Here is a 21,466-nt window from a genome sequence, read left to right as displayed (position 1 = left end):
CTTGGTGCCATTGTGATAGCTAAGAGTGAGTTACTGAGTCAGAATCAATGTGGAGGGCAGTAGGAGGACTTCTCCTTGACCCCAAGGCCCTTGTGTTCCAGGGACCTCTGGAGGTGGCGCAGGTATTTTTGGCTGAGATCCCCGAAGACCCCAAGCTCTACCGACACCACAATAAGCTGAGGCTCTGCTTCAAGGACTTCACCAAGAGGTACTGCACAAGCACACCTGCCCTGAATCTGTAGCTTGAAATCCTTTTCCGCCTGTAATGCCCTTACATGGATATATCCACTCAATCTTGCTCTGCTTCAAGTGCCTTTTCAGAGAATTGAGGTTGCTTATTAGTACGTTTTGTTGTGGCTGCTTTTGTCTGGCATCCTGCTGTGTTTAATTAAACACCCTGCCAAGAGCTTCCTGTCGCAATTTGAATCTTGGTGGATGTGAAGTTGCTGTTGGAAATTTAGCTTACCTTCTTTCCAGGAGATTTGAATGTCTAAATTTATGCTGAATGCTTTGAAAATGGAGGGCTAGGCTAGAAATTACTTCCTATCCCATTCCCACACATCAGCCATTGAACAGGAAGGGGCTTTGCTCCTGTTTCGTTCTCTACTTTGATCTGTGACAAGTCCCACTAGTATTCACAGAATCATAGAGTTGGAAGGGACCTTGAGGATCATCTAGTCCAACCCCCTTCAATGCAGGAATATGCTGCTGTCCCTTATGGGGATCAAACCTGCAACCTTGGCGTTACCAGCATCGCACTGTAACCAACCGAGCCATCCAGCTGCATGATCTTGGTGCAATTCTTGTTGAGCGAGGGGGGTGGGAAAGTAGGATTATTTTTCATGAAGCTACCTATTCCTTAATTGTCAATGCAGGGGGAGACTGCGGAAAGCACCTGCAGGCTGCCTATATTATATTTCTCATTAGACTAGTATCCTGCCCTTTACGTGAAATGCCCCAAGGCATCTTAACAGAATAACAAAATACAAGAATCCAGAAAATCATTTAAAAACATTAAAATCAGTCAGTCCAACAAGAAAACCACAACACATCATCAGTAGAAATCAATATGGTGGTTTCACCAGCACCTTAAAGCATGAAGCTTGACAAACTGAGGATGTTTTGACTGCCAGCATACTCAACATTACTTGAATCGGATAACGTATATTCTGCCCCCTGCAACCACTTCCAGAGCAGTTTAATAGCTGGTAATAAGAAGGACCACTCTTTTTTAAAAAGGTGGTGCCTTCAGAGAATATCCTGTAATTTTTAAGCCTCTAAATGCTTAAAAATAACATGAAGATGTTATTTATAGTTTATTAATGGTTCAATTGTCTGCCTATCTGCTCAGGCAAGTTCCACTGAGTTCAGAGGGACTTACTTTCAAGTAAGTGAGCATAGGATAGCAGCTTAAGAATCATCTGAGGAGGCCTGGGTTTTCTTGTGGCAGAGAGGATGGTCTTGGGTTTTCTTGTGGCAGAGAACAGACCTAGCTCCCCTCTGTCCAGAGGATTGACAGTTCTAATTCCTGGTTGTGCTTCTCTTTAAACTAAGGAAATTTAGATGGTCTGCTTTTCAGCACTTTATACCTGGAGTCTGTGCCTGGAGTGAGAGACAACCAGCCCTGAGCTGGTTCCACCACGAACCTCTTACTCGCTGCCCTCTTTCTTTAGGTGTGAAGATGCCCTTCGCAAGAACAAGACGCTGATTGGACCAGACCAGCGGGAGTTTCTCCGAGAGCTGGAGAGGAATTACCAGCGCCTCAAGGAAGCCCTGCACCCGCTTCTCAACCGCAAGATCCCTCAACTCTACACCCCTCTGGCCCCCCATTCTGCACACAGGTGAGGGAAACTTGTTGCACAGATTCCGAAAAAGGCCGTGAGCAGAGACTCAGATCGAAGATGCTTCGATCAGACCACACAGGCAACTTTGGTGGTGACAGCTGCCAGGATTCCACTGGCCACCTACTCGTCGTTTTGGCCTCTGTCTTTCCCCCTTCAGCAAAGATCTTTATGAGAAGCCTAGAAGGGACTACTGGGGTTTCTCTGCAGACATGGCACCATCGACTGGAAGCACCTCCCCAAGCCCTTGTGCTGCTCCCCAGGGCAGGAAGCTCCTGTTGGGATTTTGCCCGGATGTCTGGAAAGAAAACACAGAGTGCAGCATGAGCTCCATACATTTCATTTCATTTTTTTTTAAAGGACATGTTCCTTCCTGAACCTGGAAGTCTATCCGCAATTTCTGCTAAATGTTGGTTTTATTCCTTTATCCCATTTATGTCGTTTTTGTTTGTTTGTTAGGAAAAGGAAGTTTTGGTCCTGGTCCTTGCTCACAGCCCCTACTCATAGAGTTGGAAGGCACCAGAAGGGCACCCCAGCCAGCCTCTTAAGGCAGAGCCCAGGGCCATCTGCTCACCAGCACAGTGGGAAAAAACCTCTGGGGTCCCCACAATCCTGTACACCAGTTCTGAAGGGCCGTTCCCCATCCCCCAAGTATACTGCACTGCGGCACATAGCTGGTGCAGACACTTCCTTCATGTGCATAGTTTCAGCCTAGCAGGTTTTGCTAACCAGCGGCTCTGCCTATAGAAGTTGCTGGACTTATAGCTCACGTCATCCTTGGCCATTGGCTATGCTGGTTTCGACATGGGAGTTAGATTCCAACATCATTTATCTGGAGGACCACCTGTCTGCCCACCCCACTCCAATTCTAAGGTGTAAATACCTTGGGGCTTTGACTCTTCAGTGGTTTAGACAATACTGAACTAAGTGGACCAGTGGTTTTTGAGCTGGCATAGGCAGCTTGCTCTGTACCTTTTATAAAGGTGGCAGTTTTTTGGAAGCTGTGCTTCAGGCTTTACTAGTGTGGCTTTTATCCATTCAGGATGACTTAGATTTGGACAGTAAATGTGTACTGTCTTATCTGCCTGAACCTTCAGGATGAAGCCATTTGCCCTCCTGTTATCGTTCCCTCCCAATCCCCAGTTACAGAACATGCTTTTTCTTCTTCTGAGTCTTGCACTGTGCTTGTTTCCTCCTGCCAGAAACTCCTTCAGCAGACTGAGTTTGCGGAAGACTGAAGCCTAGAAAGGGAAGCCCCCGCTGGAACGGACCACCTGAAAAACTGCAGGGACCATTCGTGGGAGGGAACTACTGAGCCTTGCATCCCCCAGGGTTGCCGCCAAGCAGGAAGACAGGCTGCTTGCTCTGTTCTGGGAGGCCAACGCTGAGACTTGGAGTACGCTTCCATGTCATTCCAGACTCTCTCCAGGATGTGGGCCAGTCGGACACTTCAAGAGGAAGGAGACATCTCTGTGGGAGCTGGCGGTGGGAGTGATCTGGCTCCCACATTTGTGCAGCTCAGGGCTGTGCCCCACCCTCAGGAAGCCTTGCAGTGCACAGCTTTCTCGATGAAGCACCCCAGCTGTGAGACCATCTGCAGATCCTCTTCCCTAATGAACTGAAGATTTGCTTTTGCTCTCATGGGCCTTTGACTTCCACAAAGAATAGCCAGATTTGAAACTCTGGGTATGGTTGCAGTTGGAGGCCCACCCACTGTGGATTCTGTCTTGTCTTCTGTCTTGACAGCTGGGCTTAGCCCAAAAACCTAGGTTTCCCCCTTTCTCCTGATCCGTTTTTGACACTCCCCTTTTTGGCTACCAACCACATAGAGTTGCCAGCTATTTGTTCATGAATCAACAAGAATGACAGGACCAAGTTCTTGTTCCCATTCCTGACTGGAGAGGGTGGGGAGAAGAGAGAGAGGCAGTGGTCTCTGAGGTTGAGTTAGGGGGCTGAAACCTAGGACACCTGGGTTCGCTTCTCACCTTTGGAGGTGAACAAGTCCTCTTGCACTAAGAGCTTGATATGTCCACCCAGTGCTTGGGCTGAAACCCAGGAATCCTGACCCCATACTTCCTCCTCTCTTCCCTCCAGCCCCTTCCCAGGAGCTCCTGACTGCCGGTTTTTATGTAGCTGGTCACCAAGTGATGGCCTTCTGCCAACTGCCTTCTGGGACCCTCAGCTTCCTCACTTGCAGCATGGGCCAAAGACCCTTCCCTATTTCACATGTCTCTTGCTATACCCTTTCGGAGGCAGGGGCTAGTATTTGCACGCACACTTGATCACAGCAGTGCCTTCTAGAGTGAGCAGAGGAGTTCTGTTCCCCTCCTTCCGCCCCCCAAAATGCCAAGGGGGAGGGGTTGTGTGTGCATTTGTTCGTTAAGAGGATGAATGAACTGTGAGCATCCCTCACCTTCGTCAGTGCCTCTCCCCCACCTTCCCAAGCAAGCGGTAGTGAAGGAAAATCACCGCTGCAGGCTCGAGTTGAGTTTAGACTTTGATCTCACTCTTATAGGAATGAACATCCTTCTCCTGGGGGAGTAGTGATTAGCCCCTGCCCATAGTGGCAGAGCGACGTGTATTTGGGAGAAATGGGTGTATTCTGCTTTCTTTAATAGGGGATGATTTGAGGATCGAGGGCAACGGCAAAATGCTCTTGTGTTTTTACTACTGGAGAGAGTAAATCCAGATTTACTTGAAAGCAATGGGGAGCATTTCATCCACATACATAGGATTAATCCAGATGATATTTCTGTATGGACTCCCTTGATTTGGACTAAGTATTTTTTTCCCTTGCTCAGTTTAGCATCATTTTTGGTGAAAGCAAAACAAGCTAGAACAAACAGATTTGTGTAAGCGGTGCTGATTCGGTTCCAAGTTTCTCCTTTTTGGTTTTTGTAGATTCGTACAGGCACTGGACCAATCCAACAGGTGAAACTTCCCACTGTTTCTCTCCCTTGCTCAGTAACCCCCTTCACATAACCACCCAAAGACCTTTTTTAAAAAAATAATAATTAACGGTTGGTGCTCTTTCCTAACAGTGGAAGACAAAAGGAGCTAAGTGCTGGAGTTCAGTTGCTTACTTATAACCAAAACTGCAACAGTTCAGATTCAAAATGTCATGTTCTCATGTTTAAGAAATGTCTTTCTCTCTGGATCAGAGTTCCACTCCTCTTACCTTGCTCCAGGCCAGATATTCTGGACATGGTAAATGCTACGTTTGTGCTATGGCCAGGCCAATGGTAGGCAGCTGAGATTTGATTTCTGTATGTCTTGCTCCTTGGTGGAGAAGTTTGTAAACATTTTATTTATAATGCCATTAAACAAAATCCAAAGAGACTGATTCTGTTCTTATTAATGAATAGGGTTGTGTCATTTGCTCACACTCATGTCACCTAGGAATTTGTATTAGCTACAGTTGTGCCATAAACTTCAGAATACAAGAACTAATCCAAGAGCCTAGTGAATCCAGAGAACCCAACTTTCCATTTTTGAACTGGTCAAGTTTTAGGTCCTCATTGTTAGCAAGAACCCACGGATATGGGCAGAGTTTGCTTTGTGCTTTGAAATTTTAGGACACCCTTGGGATAGGGCTGCTGTTGTCCCCTAATCCCTGTTCCTTCTCTGTTTTGACAGACTTGTTTTTCTAACCACCACAAACACCCTTTCTGCTGCCATTGACAAAACTCAATGGCTCTGAATCCAAACATTTATCTAATAATAATAATAATAATAATAATAATAATAATAATAATAATTTATTATTTATACCCCGCCCATCTGGCTGAGTTTCCCCAGCCACTCTGGGCGGCTCCCAATCAAGTATTAAAAACAATACAGCATTAAATATTAAAAACTTCCCTAAACAGGGCTGCCTTAATATGTCTTTTAAAAATAGGATAGCTACTTATTTGTTTAACGTGCAAACACTTAACTTCGGCTATGTGTATTTTCCAGGTGCCGATTGTGGCTATATTTCTAGTGCAGCCTTTTAGCCCTCCTGCACCAATGCTTCTGAATCACAAGTGCTGCAGTGCCAAGGATGGGGCATTCAGGGGCCTAGAAAAATAATCAGAGAAACTGTTTTGAGGAGAGGCATTTGCAAACAAGGAAGCCAAGAGAGGAGGCGGCGTATGAAGCAAAAAAACTAACATGGAAGAGGCATGCGTTATGCAAAGCATTCCCAAGTACCACCTTAGTACTCTGCTGTCCAGGAACAAACAAAACAACAACGTGGCACAGGAGGGCTGACAGTTACAATGGGAAGAGTTTGAATCCCAAGGTGGAAGATCTAGCTTACAGACAAAGTTTCCCAATAACAGTGTGGGTTTGGTGCCCAGGTGCAGGGCAAAGGCGTAGCTGGTGCTCAGTGGGGCCTTGTTTGCAGACCATGGGTTGGTTTTGCAATTGTGCCTGGGCTTTTGCAAACCATCTGGCCAACAAGCTAGTGAAAGAAGAGAGTGATGCAGGAGTTGAGCCCAAAGATAAGGGAGCAACAGGAAATCCCACAGGCGAGTGCTGGGGGTACCTGGTGTCTTGCAGTAACACAGGCAATTTGAAAAGAAAGAAAGTACGGGGAGCTTTCATCATTGAAGCTACCATGCAAACCTATTGGCACACTGTGGGCTCTGTAATCACACTAGACCATCCATGGCACTTCAGTGCTTTCATGGTTTCCAGAGCAGTAACTGTGCCAGCTTTTTGCATTAGAAACAACAAAGTGTGTCTATGCATATGCCTGTAACTCAGGATCACACTTCTTGATGAACCCTTCTCATGGGTTGTAGTCTATTCCATAATAAATGTATACAGGTGCCACGAGGCTCTTCACTGTTTTTAATGAGCATCCAGGCCACAGCCCAGGTTGGCAGCTGATGTTTTGCTGCATTGGGAAAACTGGGCTGATATGAAGCTATTATGAACTGGAAATGGGTGAAGGGAAGAAGAAATCCCCGTTAAGAACGCTTGAATTGTGAAATTGTAATAGAAGGACAGGAGGCTAATGGCAAAGCCCCAGAAGGGGGCTTCTCGTGTGTCGGGAATGTGGACAGCAAATACCGTACTTTTCTGTGTATAAGACTAGGTTTTTTCCAAAGAAGTGGGTGTCATACATGGATAGTGCATAGGGTGGACGTTTGATTAGCTGCTGCCACAGCTGTCAATGGCTGTTATTGGTTGCTGCATCAATCTGTGGTGTTGATTGGCTGATGCTCCGGCAGTTGGGCGTGCAATTTGCAGCTTCTGTTGGCGATGGGACAGACAGGAGCGGATTTAGCAATGCGAGCGGGTGAGCGATTTTCAGCAACTCCCCCTCAAAAAAAGCTTAGCAACTCTGGGTAATCCACCCCCCAAAAAAGCTCAGCAACTCTGGGTAATCCTCTGAAAGCTCAACAGCTCTTTGCCATCTCTCCCCATTTTCTTAAATTGGAATCCCCCAAAATAGGGGGTGTCTTATACATAGGGGCGTCTTATAGGCGGAAATATATGGTACTCCACGGCTGGATCTGTTATTATAATAGTACCTCAATGTCCAATTGGAGAGGTCCTTCCATGTCTTGGCGTAATTCTGAAGGGACGCTTTCATATCTGGGGAGGGCCTCCTGGGACTTGCAGGAGTTAGCATTGCTGGCCCAGAACATTTAATGGGAACCCCATGACTTTGGGATGTTTACAGCAAAAGCAGAAAATAGCATCTTGTCCTTGTCTGATTATCTTAGCAGAAATAAAACAGAACAGTGAAGGAAGCGCTTTGCTAAGGCAGCTCAGAATAGAACAGTTGTTTGGGTTCACACACAACCTGTGTTACTCCCCCCCCCCCCCGCACAAATTACTTTAAAAGCCAGAAGCGCCAGCAACCATGTCTAGACACTGGGAGAGAATAAGAGAATATCTGCAGAAATGTGAGCTTTCCACTACAAAGGCCTTTGCTCAGAAATTTGTAACTGCAGTGACTCCCTGCTAATGGGGACAGGAGGTAATGCTAAAATTAGTGATTTGTCCTTAAATGGGGTAATTGTGCATTAAAAACAAAGCAGGGGTGAAAGGACTATGGACTCCTTTTGACCCCCTCTTATTCCACAAACCAGGGGACGCGGGTGGTGCTGTGGTCTAAACCACTGAGTCTCTTGGGCTTGCCAATCAGAGGTTTGGTGGTTTGAACCCCCACGACGGGGTGAGCTCCTGTTGCTCTGTCCCAGCTCCTGCCAACCTAGCAGTTTGAAAGCACACCAGTGGGACTTCCGGGTTGGCGCCATCGCCGAATGGCGGACTCCCTCCGAGCTCCGGAGGGAGCCTGCTCGGCAGGGGCTGGGTTCTACCGCGCCGGCGACGCGGGGACCCTCAAAAACCATGGGCGCTGAAACCCATGGGCATGGTGACTCGGCGGGCACCGTTTGCGCCCCCCCGACCCGCGAAGGAGCCTTTTTAAAGGCTGCGGAGCGGGTGACAGGGGGGGTGGTGGTGCTGTGAGTCCTCCGCTTCCCCTGCCGAGCGAAGCCACATGCCATTCGACGGAGAGCGCTGACTTCTTCCATTGAAAATTTGGTCTTTAAAAGAATAACCCGTGAGTAATTGGAACTTGGATTAAAAAAGGGGAAAAATTCTATTTAAATTCAGAGTGAGCGGGGGAGGTGCAAAAAGGAAGTCAGCCTCCCCCCTGTTGTAGAGGAGCTAAAGCAAAGGATTTGACAACTAAGATCGAGTGTAACCTTTTTTTGATAAAGTTATTAACTTCGCGATGGAAAATTATAAGACTGGGCTGGAGGAGAAAAGTGGAATGTGAATTAAAATGCAACCCCCCCCCCCGGAAACCCCGGGAGCGATCTGAAAGAGCGCCGGGAGAGGAGAAATAGAGGTTTTGACAGCTGTCAAAGGAGCTGTCAAAGCGGAAGAACAAAAAGAGAACTTTGTTACGAAGACTTTGCTGGTCACATTTGTTACAAATTGGATATAAATTGTTTAAAACAAGGAATAATAAGTTACTTTGACTGTTGGGTGTGATCGGGAAGAAAACTGAGTTACTATAATCCCTCTAGAGGAGCTGTGGGACACTACAAGTATTGTGGGCATCGAATTTGAATAGGACTTTTTATCGCCTGGGAAACTGCAGAAATGGAACACTATTTTGTCTACAGAGGTCTACACACTAAAGGAGACAATAGATTTATCTATTGAAGAATGGAAGGGACTTGACGTAATGTTTTGTTCCTGAATAACAAAGCCTCTGCAGAGGAATTAGAAGCTTTTTGGAATTAGAACATTTGTGCAGGAGAGCAGGGGAAAAAAAAAAAAAAGAGGAGGAGAGAGAACAACAAGAACAATAAGAATAACAAGAACTGGACAAAGTTGGAAGATAGACTCCTTCCAAGATTGGACATGTGAAACCAAAGATGACCAAAAGATGGCAAAGACTAATAAAAAGACGGCAAAGCGGACTGGTGAAGGACTGTGGTTTAGATGTGGGAGCTCCAGGATGACAGTAGACATTGATGGACATTGGGAACGCAACCGGGAAAGGGGGGAGGGAAATTTGGAATCCAAAGGGTGTTAAATTACATTTTATTCTTTTTTTTTATCTTTCTGTTTATCTTAATCTGTATTGCATATTAAAGACGGGAACTCGTGGAAGGGAACAGGTCGATTTTAGGGGATGGGAAAATATTTTTTTAAAATTGGGCCAATGATAATAATTTTAAAATTTGGGGTAAGAATTTGTTGAATCTATTTGAAAGAATTGGAATACAAGAAGGGGGGGGAGGGGAAGTCCTGGAAAGATGCCAATGAAAATAAGGTTTTAAATTTGGATGTTTTTCTTTTTCTGTTATATTTGAAAATCTTTAATAAATATTATTTAAAAAATAATAATAATGAAAGCACACCAGTGCAAGTAGATAAATAGGTACCACTGCAGCGGGAAGGTAAACAGCATTTCTGTGTGCTCTGGTTTCCGTCATGGTGTTCCGTTGTGCCAGAAGCAGTTTAGTCATGCTGGCCACATGACCCGGAAAGCTGTCCATGGACAAACGCTGGCTCCCTCAGCCTGAAAGTGAGATGAGCGCCGCAACCCCATAGTCTCATCTGATTGGACTTAACTGTCCAGGGGTCCTTTACCTTTTTACCTTGTTCCATGAACCCTTTCATATTGCAACAGCAGAATGGGACAGGGACATGTTCCCGCAAGGTCCTTTGTCCCACAGTGGATGATGGAAATGTCCTCTTCGAAAAGCCAAGCAGAGGAGGACTGTCAGAAGTGGATTATTTTCCACATGCCTAAACCAAGCATGTAGAGATGTGTGCTCTTGGTCTCTCTTGCTTCCTCTTAAGCCATCACATATAGAACCCTCTGGCTGTTACTGGGTGATAGACCAAACCAATGGCTCTTAGCTCTCCCTTATCACTGTGAGACTTTGGCAGGGCTGTAATTTACTTTCCACACTTAATTGTGGAGGAGAGTTAGGTTTTTTCTTTTCTTTCTTCCCTTTGTGTACATCTCATTATATTTCATTCATACTACTGGATATTTGAAACCCATCTGGGTGGGGAAGAGCAAATTCACTTCACAATACAATCTCAGTCGCTTTTTAATTTGCACTGCTGGAGCACTTTTTAGGGAGGCAATGTTTTGCAATTTAACCTTTTTTCCTCCCTTAAAAACAACAGCAACACCAAACAAACTAAAAGCGTTTTTATGGTAATTGAACACTGGGGGATTTAAAAATAGTCCATTTTTGAAAATGTATGCTAAAATGCTTTTTCGTTTAACCACTCCACTATTGTGCGGGATTTCTGAATATTTTAAAACTAACCGTAGGTGAAAAGGCATGTTAGTGCAAATTTTAAAAATCAACTAAAAAATCAGCATGCTGCTAAAAGGCTACTTCAAAGGGTGCTAAGTGGGAAGGTTGAGAGATGGTGAATGGATTCACCTGCTTCACTTATCACGTCCCTGTTCATGTAAATAAGCTCTCCTCTTTCTCATAAGCAGGCCCGAGAGTGCAGTACATGGCCTCTGAACATAGCCATTATGGCCCTTGATAACCTTTAACCTTCATCACGAATCTGTCTGTAATATTTTGGAATCTTTTTATCGTGGAGACCTGGATGCGCTCCAGAATTTGGCACTGCAAGGGCAACAGAAAGATCAAACGTCAATTTTTATTGTATCAAAAAGGGAAGTAACATACTTACCAAAGATGTTTGAACAGAGGAAAGAGTTAAAAAACAATTGTTCCAAAAGCATGCCTGAAAACACAGAAAAAGTAAGGAAAGAGAAATGCGGGGGGGGGGGGGCGGGGGCGGGGATGATGTTGGCTGAATGAGAGAACAGGGAAGATTAGACTGAAGGATCTGCTTGTTTTGGAACAAGGGATTCAGAAAAGGAGAAGGGAGTTTGGGTAGCAATTTTGGAGAGTTTTGGCAGAGGCAAATCTAGGCTTGATTTCATTCGGGTAAAAGACCCCGTTTGGTACACACACACCCCCAGATAGGGTTGCCATATTTCAAAAAGTAAAAATTCCTGACACCTGCAAAAATAGTGATTTTATGCGCTTTGAGCTGTTTCCACTGCTTTTTCCATCGCATTGCCATCCGGGTATTCCCTGACATTTTGCCAATTCAGCAAAATTCACCCATGATGCCATTTTTACACCCCAAAACCAGGACATGCACACACACAGGCTGGGAGCCTCAATGGTACCCCTCTGGAGGCTTCACCCAGGGCAAAAAAAAACCCCAGCTAGCGCCCCGCACGGTAGCTATGACTCTGGCTTTGGGAAAGTTGTTAGGTAAGAACCAGAAGAGAGCCAGGAGGAGACTTTGGGGTAACAGCTGAGAATAAAAGCCCAGTTTTTTGCGGTGAGTGGCTACAGATAGTGACAGAAGGAGGATCTGAGTTTGGGGGCTGAAAAACAGTGGAAAGAGGGAATGAGCACAGATAAGGAGAAGAGAGAGCTGATTCCCACCCCACCCCCCAAGCCAACAGGATGGGGTGAGGAACAGGAAATGTGGAAAGAATTATATATCCTTAGGGACTCCAAAGATTCCCCGTTGATAAGGTGAAATGCATCACTTTTTATGTTCAAGATGCACTTAAAGACAAAGATTGCTAATCCTGACTTCCTGGCAGTGAGTGGGCGTTAAAAGTTTTCAAATGGTGCCAGCCAAGAAAGGGGCATCCTACATGCCAGGGAAATGACTTCCAAAAAATGCATCTTATTTCGCTTTACAGGTAGGATGGGAAGAAAGAGGTTGGCATACCCTTTGGGCTCATTTGGTGAGAACCTCAGACCACTGAAACTATTTGATTAGGTGCAAAAAAGGAGTGACATTTTAGGTGATCGTACCTTGCGTAACTGGGATGCAGGTGGCACTGTGGGTTAAACCAGAGAGCCTAGGACTTGCCGATCAGAAGGTTGGCGGTTCGAATCCCCACGACGGGGTGAGCTCCCGTTGCTTGGTCCCTGCTCCTGCCAACCTAGCAGTTCGAAAGCACATCAAACTGCAAATAGATAAATAGTACCGCTCTGGCAGGAAGGTAAACGGCGTTTCCATGCGCTGCTCTGGTTCGCCAGAAGTGGCTTAGTCATGCTGGCCACATGACCCGGAAGCTGTACACCGGGTCATGTGGCCAGTAAAGCAAGATGAGTGCCGCAACCCCAGAGTTGGCCACGACTGGACCAATGGTCAGGGGTCCCTTTCCCTTTCCCTTTACCTTACCTTGCATAACACTTCTAGAAGGAGCCCAGTGTTCTTTTGTTTGCTTTAAATGTACAAATGATAACAGAGGCTGATGTGCAGGAGAGAGCAACCCAAGGATTTAGCAGGAGGTGTTGCAACTCAACTTGCTGGGAATGTAGTGTACTTGCGTTTCCCCAGGACAAAATTGAGCTTCCTTTTCAGGTGAAGGCTACCATAGCAAAAGCTGGATTTTTTTGGGTGTACTTCATAACAGATGTCTGTCCTGAAAGCAGCAGCAGAGGAAGCCGCTCGGGCGAACAGAGCCTGCGTGTGCCCAAGCCACCCTGTCTTTCTCAAGAGAGACGCGGTGGCTCGGGCACACTGCAGGCCCCACGGTGAGTGCCGCCTGGCATTTTGTCACCCCCCTCAGTGGTGACACCCGGGGCGGCCCACACCCACTGCATCCCCCTTCCTCCGCCCCTGCCTGAAAGCTGGAATATCATGCCTCCCACTGTCCTAACCACTGACTGAAAAAAACAAAGCAAAGCACCAAGGAAGAGAAAACAGCGTTGCAAGTGATTTCCATATTTGTCGAGGATGTTTTTAGAAAACAGATCCTTGGTTTTGAATTAGTGGGAAGCCACACCCTACCCTAACAATCTTTAGGCTGTAATCTTAAACATACTGGTTTGGAAGGAAGGCAGGAAATCTCCCTGGAATCCATGGCCCATAAGATTAGGTCATGTAGCCTAGTGGACATGACTGCTTAGAAGGCATTATGTGTAACGGGGAACGTCCCCAGATACACTAATCTGCTGTATGGTAGCCATTTCAGCCCAGAACTTCAGGAACCACCACTGTGATAGCAGAAATCACTCCAGGAAACTCAGATTTTAATCTGGGGACATGTACCTCATAGTATTCTTCGTGAGAGTGGAGAGGCTCAACCAGCTTTCTTCTCAGACCCTCCAAGTGTCCCTATTTTCCAGGGGCATCCCTGATTTAGAGAAGCTTGCCTGGTTTCATATTTGATCCTGGAATGTCCCATTTTCCCTTAGGATGTCCCTATTTTCATTGGAGAAATGTTGGAGGGCATTATGGAGTTATCTGACTCCTGAGCCATCTGAAGGCAATCCTGTATAGGGAAGGGGTTTGGGGTTCTTTAATGTTTTATTGTGTTTTTATATATGTTGGAAGCTGCCCAGAGTGGCTGGGGCAACCCAGTAAGATGTCTGGAGTAAAAATAGTAAAATTATCATTATGGAATGGGACGTCCCTATTTTCATTGGAGAAATGTAGGAGGGCATGTTCACTCCTTTCATGAAAGTGTGTTTAGAAATATGAGATGGATGCTATAAGGTAGACTTGTCACTTTTTAGCCCCACTGCGATTTCTACAGTAAATGCTCTTGTTCTTCCTGAAGGAACGACAGGCTTATTAACTACGAACTACAAAAATTGGGATCCCCTCCAAAGCTGTGCCAGAATGACACCCAATGTAACATGAGCATCTCATTTGCTCATGTTATTTTCCCTCCTGCTCTCTTATTGAATGAATCACTTCCTAGCAGCTGTCTGCTCAATCTGTGCCCTCCCTTTGGGCGACATTTATGGGGTGACCACTTCCTGCCTGCTGCCCCAACTCTCTCCTACCCACTACCAATGTATCGATAAGAGGAGGGGGAAGCTGCCCCACCACAATCACCTTGGGGTGAGCTCAAGAGGAACTGCTCTGATACAAAGGCATGCTAGCTGCTGGCGACTGGCTGGGAGGAACTGAATGGTTATCCAAATCACGAGACTGCCCACACTCTCCCTTCTTCAATGTCTGCTGAGCTCTGTGTTTGGGGCAACCGCTGAATATCACAGATGTAATGGAATTGGAAATCTTTACAGGAAGGGCCAGGCCATTAAAAGGCCTACAGGGACTATTTTGTGACTCGAGGGACTTCTGCCAGCTGACCTACCTCCCAGCTTGTGAGAAGCTGTAAGGAGACCAGACCAACAAGCTTGTTGACCTGAAGCCAAGACTTCAACTATGGTCAGATGCATTAAGGACTGAAAGAAGGAAGTTGTCCTGGCTCAGTTAAGGGTTGGGCAGAAAGTTCCTTACCATCAGCATGAATTGAGGAGGAAGGTCCCACCCATATACATGCCTTGTGTCGTTCCTCTCCCTGTTAAATGCATCTTGCCAGAGTGCCCACTATTCTCAAATGCACAGCAGATTCTGCAGGCGTGAGGAACCCATGGTCCCTCCAGAAGTTCCTGGACTTGCAGCTGCCGTCATTCTTGACCATGGGCCATTGGCCATGCTGGCTAGGCCTGATGTGTAAAGGTAAAAGGTAAAGGGACCCCTGACCATTAGGTCCAGTCGTGACCGACTCTGGGGCTACGGCGCTCATCTCGCTTTATTGGCCGAGGAAGCCAGCATACAGCTTCCAGGTCATGTGGCCAGCATGACTAAGCCACTTCTGACGAACAAGAGCAGCGCACGGAAACATCGTTTACCTTCCCGCCGGAGCAGTGCCTATTTATCTACTTGCACTTTGACGTGCTTTCGAACTGCTAGGTTGGCAGGAGCTGGGACCGAGCAACGGGAGCTCACCCCATCACGGGGATTCGAACCACCAACCTTCTGATCTGGTTTAACCCACAGTGCCACCCGCGTCCCTTAGGCCTGATGTGAGCTGGGACCAAGCAACATATTGAGGCCCCCACATTCCCCATCTCTGCCTTTCTGCATACCCAGTTCTTTGTTTTTGAGTGACAAGATCGGTCAACAAGCTTTATTTGGGTCCCTGAGCTCTAGTGAATGGCTGTCTTCTTGTCAAGACCATTCAAATTATTAGGAACAAATCACTTACAAAGGAACTCTCCCATGTATGCAACTAGGCTAGAGCACAGCGCATATGTGCCCAAGCTGCCATTGTGCCATAAACTTTGCTAACCAACTTAACTGCCCTCTTCTGGTCCATTTGCCTCCTCCTGAAAATGGTGGGCAATGGCAGGTTGTAGTCTGCCTGGAAGTGATAGAAGCTGTTGCTAGGCAGACATTTTCTCTCCCCAACCCAGCACCCCACACTGCCTTTGCAAGAGGCTGCCACTTTGGTTGTGCATGTATATTTCCTGAGTACAGTTCAAGTTGTGAACTGACTCCACGGAAGGGTCCTGCAGCTGAGCTGATATGAAAGTTATTTTTGTGGTGTTAGAGCTGCGGAGGCTTTTACACATGTGCAAAACATCCTTTGATGTTTCAGCAATCAAGTAAAGCAAGTGTGTGTGTGAACTTTCTCCCTGGAGGCTACTTTGTCAACTCTTGCTGTGCACTGAATTTAGCATTTCAGGGGGTGGGGGAACAGGCATCTCCCCTGAAAGCTAGCGCTCGCCTTCTCAACTGATCTGACTTGAGCAACAACCTATTTCTCTGCCATTCTTAAGCTTCGTGTGACTCCCTCTCCTAGGTTTATCCTTTAGATGGTTCTTCCCATTTTCTTTTCACATGGGAAGAGAAGGTGCTTGAGAAGCTTCCACATTAAAACACAGCTCTTTCTGCACCCTTCTGCGGAGAGAGCCACCACATCGCCATGATCGATATGCCAGCACAAGAGTCCTGACAGTTAAGATGCCCGGGGCACATAGCTTAAAGGGGTGGAGTTGTGAGTAGGGGGCAGACTGCTTATGCCATATTACAAGCAGGGCACTTTCCGCCCGCCCCCCCAGCCGGAACTCAGTTCCAGCACCTCTCAGGTGGGTGCCATTGGCATTCTAAGAGAATGAGGGAGGCATTCATAGCGAGTTCTAGAAAAACAGCACTGATAAGGAGGAATACAAAAATCCACTAAAATCAAGATTGGTTGCAGCTGATATGCATTTAAGAGGAAGTTCAACCAAAATAAGTGGGGTTTTTACTTGACAGTGTGTACAGAGCAAGGTCGGCCCTTCCACGAGGCAGACTGAGACAGGTGTCTTCATGGGTGTGCCTCCGCTGCCAAAGCAAGAACCCCGCAAAATCTTGCAGAGGCCTCCCACGACCTTCCTGAGATCCCTTTCTCACTGGGGTTCCAGGAATGCAAGGCCTCTGTGTGAACTCACAGGGCTCTTGCGAGGTCTCGCTGGAACCCAGAAGCCACAGCCATGCGACCCCAGCAAGGGAGGCTTGGGCAGAGGTGGCAAGGAATGGATGGGTGGCACTTGTGCAGGGCAGCACCTCCCCATTTTGCCTCAGGCGGCAGAAGGTCAGAGTCTGGGTCAGAGGCTCCAGGATCAGTGGCTGCCAGCCCGACCAGGCAATCCCTCCACTGTCAGTTGTTGGGAATGACAAGCAAGGCAAGGGCACAGCTCAGTGGCAAAGCGTCTGCCTCACAAGCGGAAGGTGCCAAGTTCAGTCCCTCCAGATCAGAATCGGGGAGGCTCCTGCCAGAAATCCTGGAAAGCTGCTGCCAGTCTGTGCTGGCACTACTGAGGCAGATGGATTCCCCCGATGGGCTGAAAGTGTGCTGGTGCCGAGGGTTAACCGTGTGGCAAGGTCCGAGTCCAGTCCGAGGTTGAGGGTGTGGTATGAAGGCTGTCCGTCAAGGCTGAAGCAGGGTCCAAGGCAGGGAGTCAGGTGAGGTCAGGAACTCTGGCAGAGGTGCAGGCAGGAACAGGCTACCAACAATGTTGCTCCCGCAACTTGGGACTGGGGCTGGCTGGCTTTTATCTGCCCCAAGGCATAGGGCAGCCCCGGTCCACAGGTGACTCGCCTCTCCTGGCCTGGAGGCAAGCACTCCTCCTGCAGGAACTTAGTTCCCTCCGCCTCTCTGCCCTGAGCCTCTGCAGCTCAGGAGAGGCTGGAGGGTTACCGGACCCAGAGACAGCCTCAGCTTCCCCTGACGGGGCTGAGAGTGGAGCACCTGCAGGCAATGGGTCCTCCATCACCTCCGGAGCCAGAGCAGACTCAGCTGGTACCTGCACCTGAGGATCCAGCACAGGTGAGGACCCTTCAGGCTCAAGCCCCAGCCCCGGCTCAGCTGGTTCTGGAGGCGGGGACTCCTATGCAGGCTGGGATTCCTCAGGTTCAGCCTCCGAGTCCGAATCCCAGGCCATCACACACAGTCAGTGTGGACAATGCTGAGCTACAACATTGTTTCCCAAACCTGGGTCTCCAGCTGGTTTTTTTGGACTACAATTCCCATCATCCCTGACCTCTGGTTCTGCTACCTTTGGATGATGGGAGCTGTAGTCCAAAAACAGACCCAAGTTTGGAAAACACGGAGCTGGAGGGACCCCCGATGGTCTCACGGGGCTCTGCGTTCCTACGAGCGCGCAAACAACCAGGCAGAAGACAACGCCCGGCTTGGATGGGCCGATCGGGGCGGCATAAGCAGGCGCCGTCCGTCCGTCCGTCCGCACCGCTCGCGGGGCAGCTCCGCTTCTCCTCCTCCTCCTCCTCGCCGTTGCCCTTCCGACGGCGGAGGCGGGGCTTCGGCGGGAGGGGCGGGGTCTCAACGGGAGGGGCGGAGCCTCGCGCAGCCCCGGGGACCCCGCTCGGCTGGCGAGGCAGCTTCTCCAGCGCGGAGCCGACGAAGCCGAGAGGAGAAGGTACCTCGGGGAGAGGATGCTCCGCTAACCCCGCTACCCCTCGCCCCCTCCCGCTCCGGGGGCGCCTCTCCTTCCCAGGCGCCTCCCCAAACTTCGGCACCTTCTCAACGGCCTTTCCCCTCCCTTTTCTCCCCCCCCCTTTTCTCTCTCTGCCCCCATCCCGCCCCTCGGACTCTAGGAAGGGACCCCGACAAGGCGGCTCAGGGAAGGCGAGAGACGGGCAGCCCTCCGCCCCGCGCGCGTCTCGCTCCGGGTAAGTCCTGAGGGGACGAAGTTTGCGCCCTCAGTCTCCTCAGCTGGCTTCTTTTATTTCGTTAAAAAAAAGGGGGGGGTTGCCAGTTGCCTCAAAAGCCCAGACAAAGCGAAAGACACCCCTCCCCGCGCTGAGGGAAGAAGACGCTACCCAACTCCCCCCCCCCCGTTTTAATTTGGTTTAAGCCGCTGCTTCTCTCTCCCCCCGCCCCCCCGCGCGCGTTCCATGTGTGCGAGGGAAGAAATAGCCGGAGCGAAGGAACAAATGACATCTGTGTAGCTGCCTCTCTCTCCCGCCCTCGCTGCCTCGCCCGCCTTTCGGGCGGGGGGGGGGGTTGGCGTCCAGCTGTTGGCCATTAGCGAGAGCCGCCCTCGCTGGGCTGGCAGGCAGGCAGGCAGAACTCGGCTTCTTCAAGTTGTTTTTTCCGCGCCTCGCCACCCCCCCCCCCAACTCCTCGCTTGGGGAGCTCCGGGGAGGGCAGCTTGGCATCGGCGCGCGCTCTCTGCCCGCAAGAATCGGTGGGGCAGCAGCAGGGACAAACAGACGGGAGTGGCGGGGTTTGGCACCCGGAGGAGGGGGAAAGGAGGGGGAAGGCCCACGGTCCAATCTCTGGCCATGATCTGGAGGAATGGGAGGGGGGGGGTCGGTTGGGCTCCCCGGAAAATAGCCAGCGGGGCGGACGGGGGTGGGCTGGTGCAGAGAGAGAAGCATAATTGAGAACATCTGGATAGCCATCCTGCAGGAAACCAGAGCAGGCTGGGTAGCTCCATATCCCACCTCCAGCAGCCTTGGGAGAGAAGGGCATTCAGTGCCTTTCAAGCAAGTCCTGCTGCCTCCTTGGGGCCCCTGGGCTTGCTGAGCAACAGGAAGCTTGGGCCAGCACTTCTGCCTTTATCAAAAGCCCTCTCCAATTTTGGAGCGCTCTCTCCATCTGTCCACAGAGTGTCTTGCAGGCTGGGTGCAAACCCTTTCCAACTTGAGCAGGCGCTCAGTTGAGCTAAGACACACCAGGTGCGCCCTGTTTCCGGACTTGCACTGAAATAGCAAACTACTGGTGGCCTTGATGGGCTGAGATTGTGTAGACTGAGGTGTGACAGACCTGAGGCCCTCCAGGTGTTGCTGGACCCCAGCTCCCATCAGCACCCCCCAGCCAGCATGGCCAGTGGCCAGGAATGGTGAGAACTGGAGTCCAGGAAGATGGACAGGACCAGAATTTTCATCTTGGTTGCAGAGGGGACTTTGGTATATAGTGGTACCTCGGGTTAAGTACTTAATTCGTTCCGGAGGTCCGTTCTTAACCTGAAATTGTTCTTAACCTGAAGCACCACTTTAGCTAATGGGGCCTCCTGCTGCCGCCGTGCCGCCACAGCACGATTTCTGTTCTCATCCTGAAGCAAAGTTCTTAACCCAAGGTACTATTTCTGGGTTAGTGGAGTCTTTAACCTGAAGCGTATGTAACCTGAAGCGTACGTAACCTGAGGTACCACTGTATTGCAGAGATCCTATGGCAGAGCGAGGGATGTAGTGTGTCTAAAGCAACACTGTAGGATGCCTAACACCCTCATAATGCTCCTGTTAGTGTAGAGGCCAGGAAACCCAGTGTCTGTGGGTCTGTGTAAGAGAGTTTTCTCCTGCTGCAATGTTCCCTCCAGCTGTAGTCCTTATTTTGTACCCAATGGAGTGGGTGCTAGTCGCTCACCAACAAAAGCAAAAATAAAGGGGTGCATTTTGGGAAACTTTTTTTGGGGGGGGTGTTGCTAAACCTTCCTACTGTTCTAGTGAACAGAGAGCGGCGTTTGGTCATCTTTCAGCTGTTTACAATATTCCAGATCGAGATAAAATGTCTGTGGGCAGCCTTGAGTCTCCTGGCATAGCCCCTCCTAGTGGTTGCCAGAACATTGAGAGAGTTGGGATGGAATGCTGGGAGCTGGCTTCTGGGTCGAGATCTTGCTACAGAACCCTCTCCCACTTACTTATGCACAGTTCTGTGAACCCAACGTGACAGAAGCTGCATCAGCATGCATTGCCATTGTTCTATCGCAACCTTATCCTCTGGGTAGCTTTGGAGGCCCTGTTGCAGAAGGAAGCTGTTTGGAGTAATACAGACCTGAAAATGGTCCCCAGTGGAGTTTCATGGTGTAAAGCTAACAGACATGTAAAGCAAGTTTCCCCAGGATACAATCAAGTGTTCACTTGGGAGAGAAGCTTAGTGCTGGCAGAAACTAATTTTTAGGGGGTGTAAGGGAAATGCCTCACCCAGGCCTTGTTGTAGAATAGCCCCCCAAAACACTGCATTCCTCTTATGTGAAGGAGGGTCTCTTCTTGACTGTAGTGTTGCAACAAAATATTATTGGTTCAGAATGTGCCTCTGCTCTGCTCCGCAGGCAGGGAAGGCAAGGCAGGAGGCAGGGAAGACAGACTGACATAGGATATGGGGCTGGGCCAAGCTGCAGGGGGAGCGGGAGAACCAGAGGGTGGGAGCGTACAGATGCGTCACCCCTACAGAACACCCAGATGCTTTGCAAGGGCTGTGGTTTATTGCTCTCACTTGCTGTTATCAAACCGTGGAAGCTTGTCCTTTGCAAGTCTCTCGCAAATTGTTTGTTTAAGTGCTAAAATGCCTCATCGTTGATGTTGTTTCTTGCCACTGTGAACCTTGCACATGCCCCCAAATAAAGAGTTAAGAGGTACCACGACGAGTTGGATTTGGAAGAGTTTTTCTGTTTCTATTCGTTGTTTCTGTCCCTTTGCTTGTCTCTGGACATGATACTGTAGGCTTGTATTGTCTTCAGAGGAAGGAGAAAGAAGTTACAGTTGTGGGTCATGAGTATTGCCTTATTATCCCAAGAACAAATGAGAAAGAAAGGGAGAGAGATGCATATAGCCTTCTAGCCTGTGGCCCAAATTAAGTCTGCCAGTGGTCCTAATCTGGCTTGCACAGTCCTCCGCCCCGCTACACCCACCTGGCATCATATGACAGTCAGGTGGGGCAGGAGTACACTCCCAGGAGTTCTTCTGCAAGCGGGCAGGCCTTGCATTTAATTGACACTTTTCACATTTGGCACCAAACACAAGCCCCCTCTTTGAGAATGCTCCACCAGGGGATCACAGTCAGAGGG

The 21,466-nt window shown here is 48.8% G+C and overlaps 2 protein-coding genes across 7 annotated transcripts in view; both read left to right on the top strand.

The window, feature by feature from the left end:
- The window catches only part of DOCK6 (dedicator of cytokinesis 6), a 105,544-nt gene extending 100,364 nt beyond the window's left edge, over positions 1–5,180 (top strand). For all 3 annotated transcript variants that reach the window (XM_079959068.1, XM_079959067.1, XM_079959066.1), the window contains 3 exons: positions 102–208; positions 1,674–1,841; positions 3,044–5,180. In XM_079959068.1, the coding sequence (XP_079815194.1) occupies positions 102–208; positions 1,674–1,841; positions 3,044–3,086 (318 nt within the window). In that variant the 3' untranslated portion in view covers positions 3,087–5,180. The remainder of the gene's footprint in view (positions 1–101; positions 209–1,673; positions 1,842–3,043) is intronic.
- Positions 5,181–18,041: 12,861 nt separating this feature from the next.
- KANK2 (KN motif and ankyrin repeat domains 2) overlaps positions 18,042–21,466 on the top strand; it is a 77,692-nt gene continuing 74,267 nt past the window's right edge. Inside the window, exons 1-2 of one of the 4 annotated variants that reach the window (XM_079959260.1) lie at positions 18,042–18,094; positions 18,273–18,347. The gene's annotated coding sequence lies outside the window, so the exon portion shown is untranslated. Of the gene's footprint in view, positions 18,348–19,288; positions 19,359–21,466 lie in introns of all 4 variants that reach the window. The other 3 variants (XM_079959261.1, XM_079959259.1, XM_079959262.1) reach the window with 3 other exon arrangements.

Source organism: Podarcis cretensis, assembly GCF_951804945.1.
Source record: "Podarcis cretensis genome assembly, chromosome: 17".
NCBI classification, from domain to species: Eukaryota; Metazoa; Chordata; class Lepidosauria; order Squamata; family Lacertidae; genus Podarcis; species Podarcis cretensis.
Note: the sequence above shows the minus strand (reverse complement) of the source record. Positions and strands in the feature narration are given on the sequence as shown.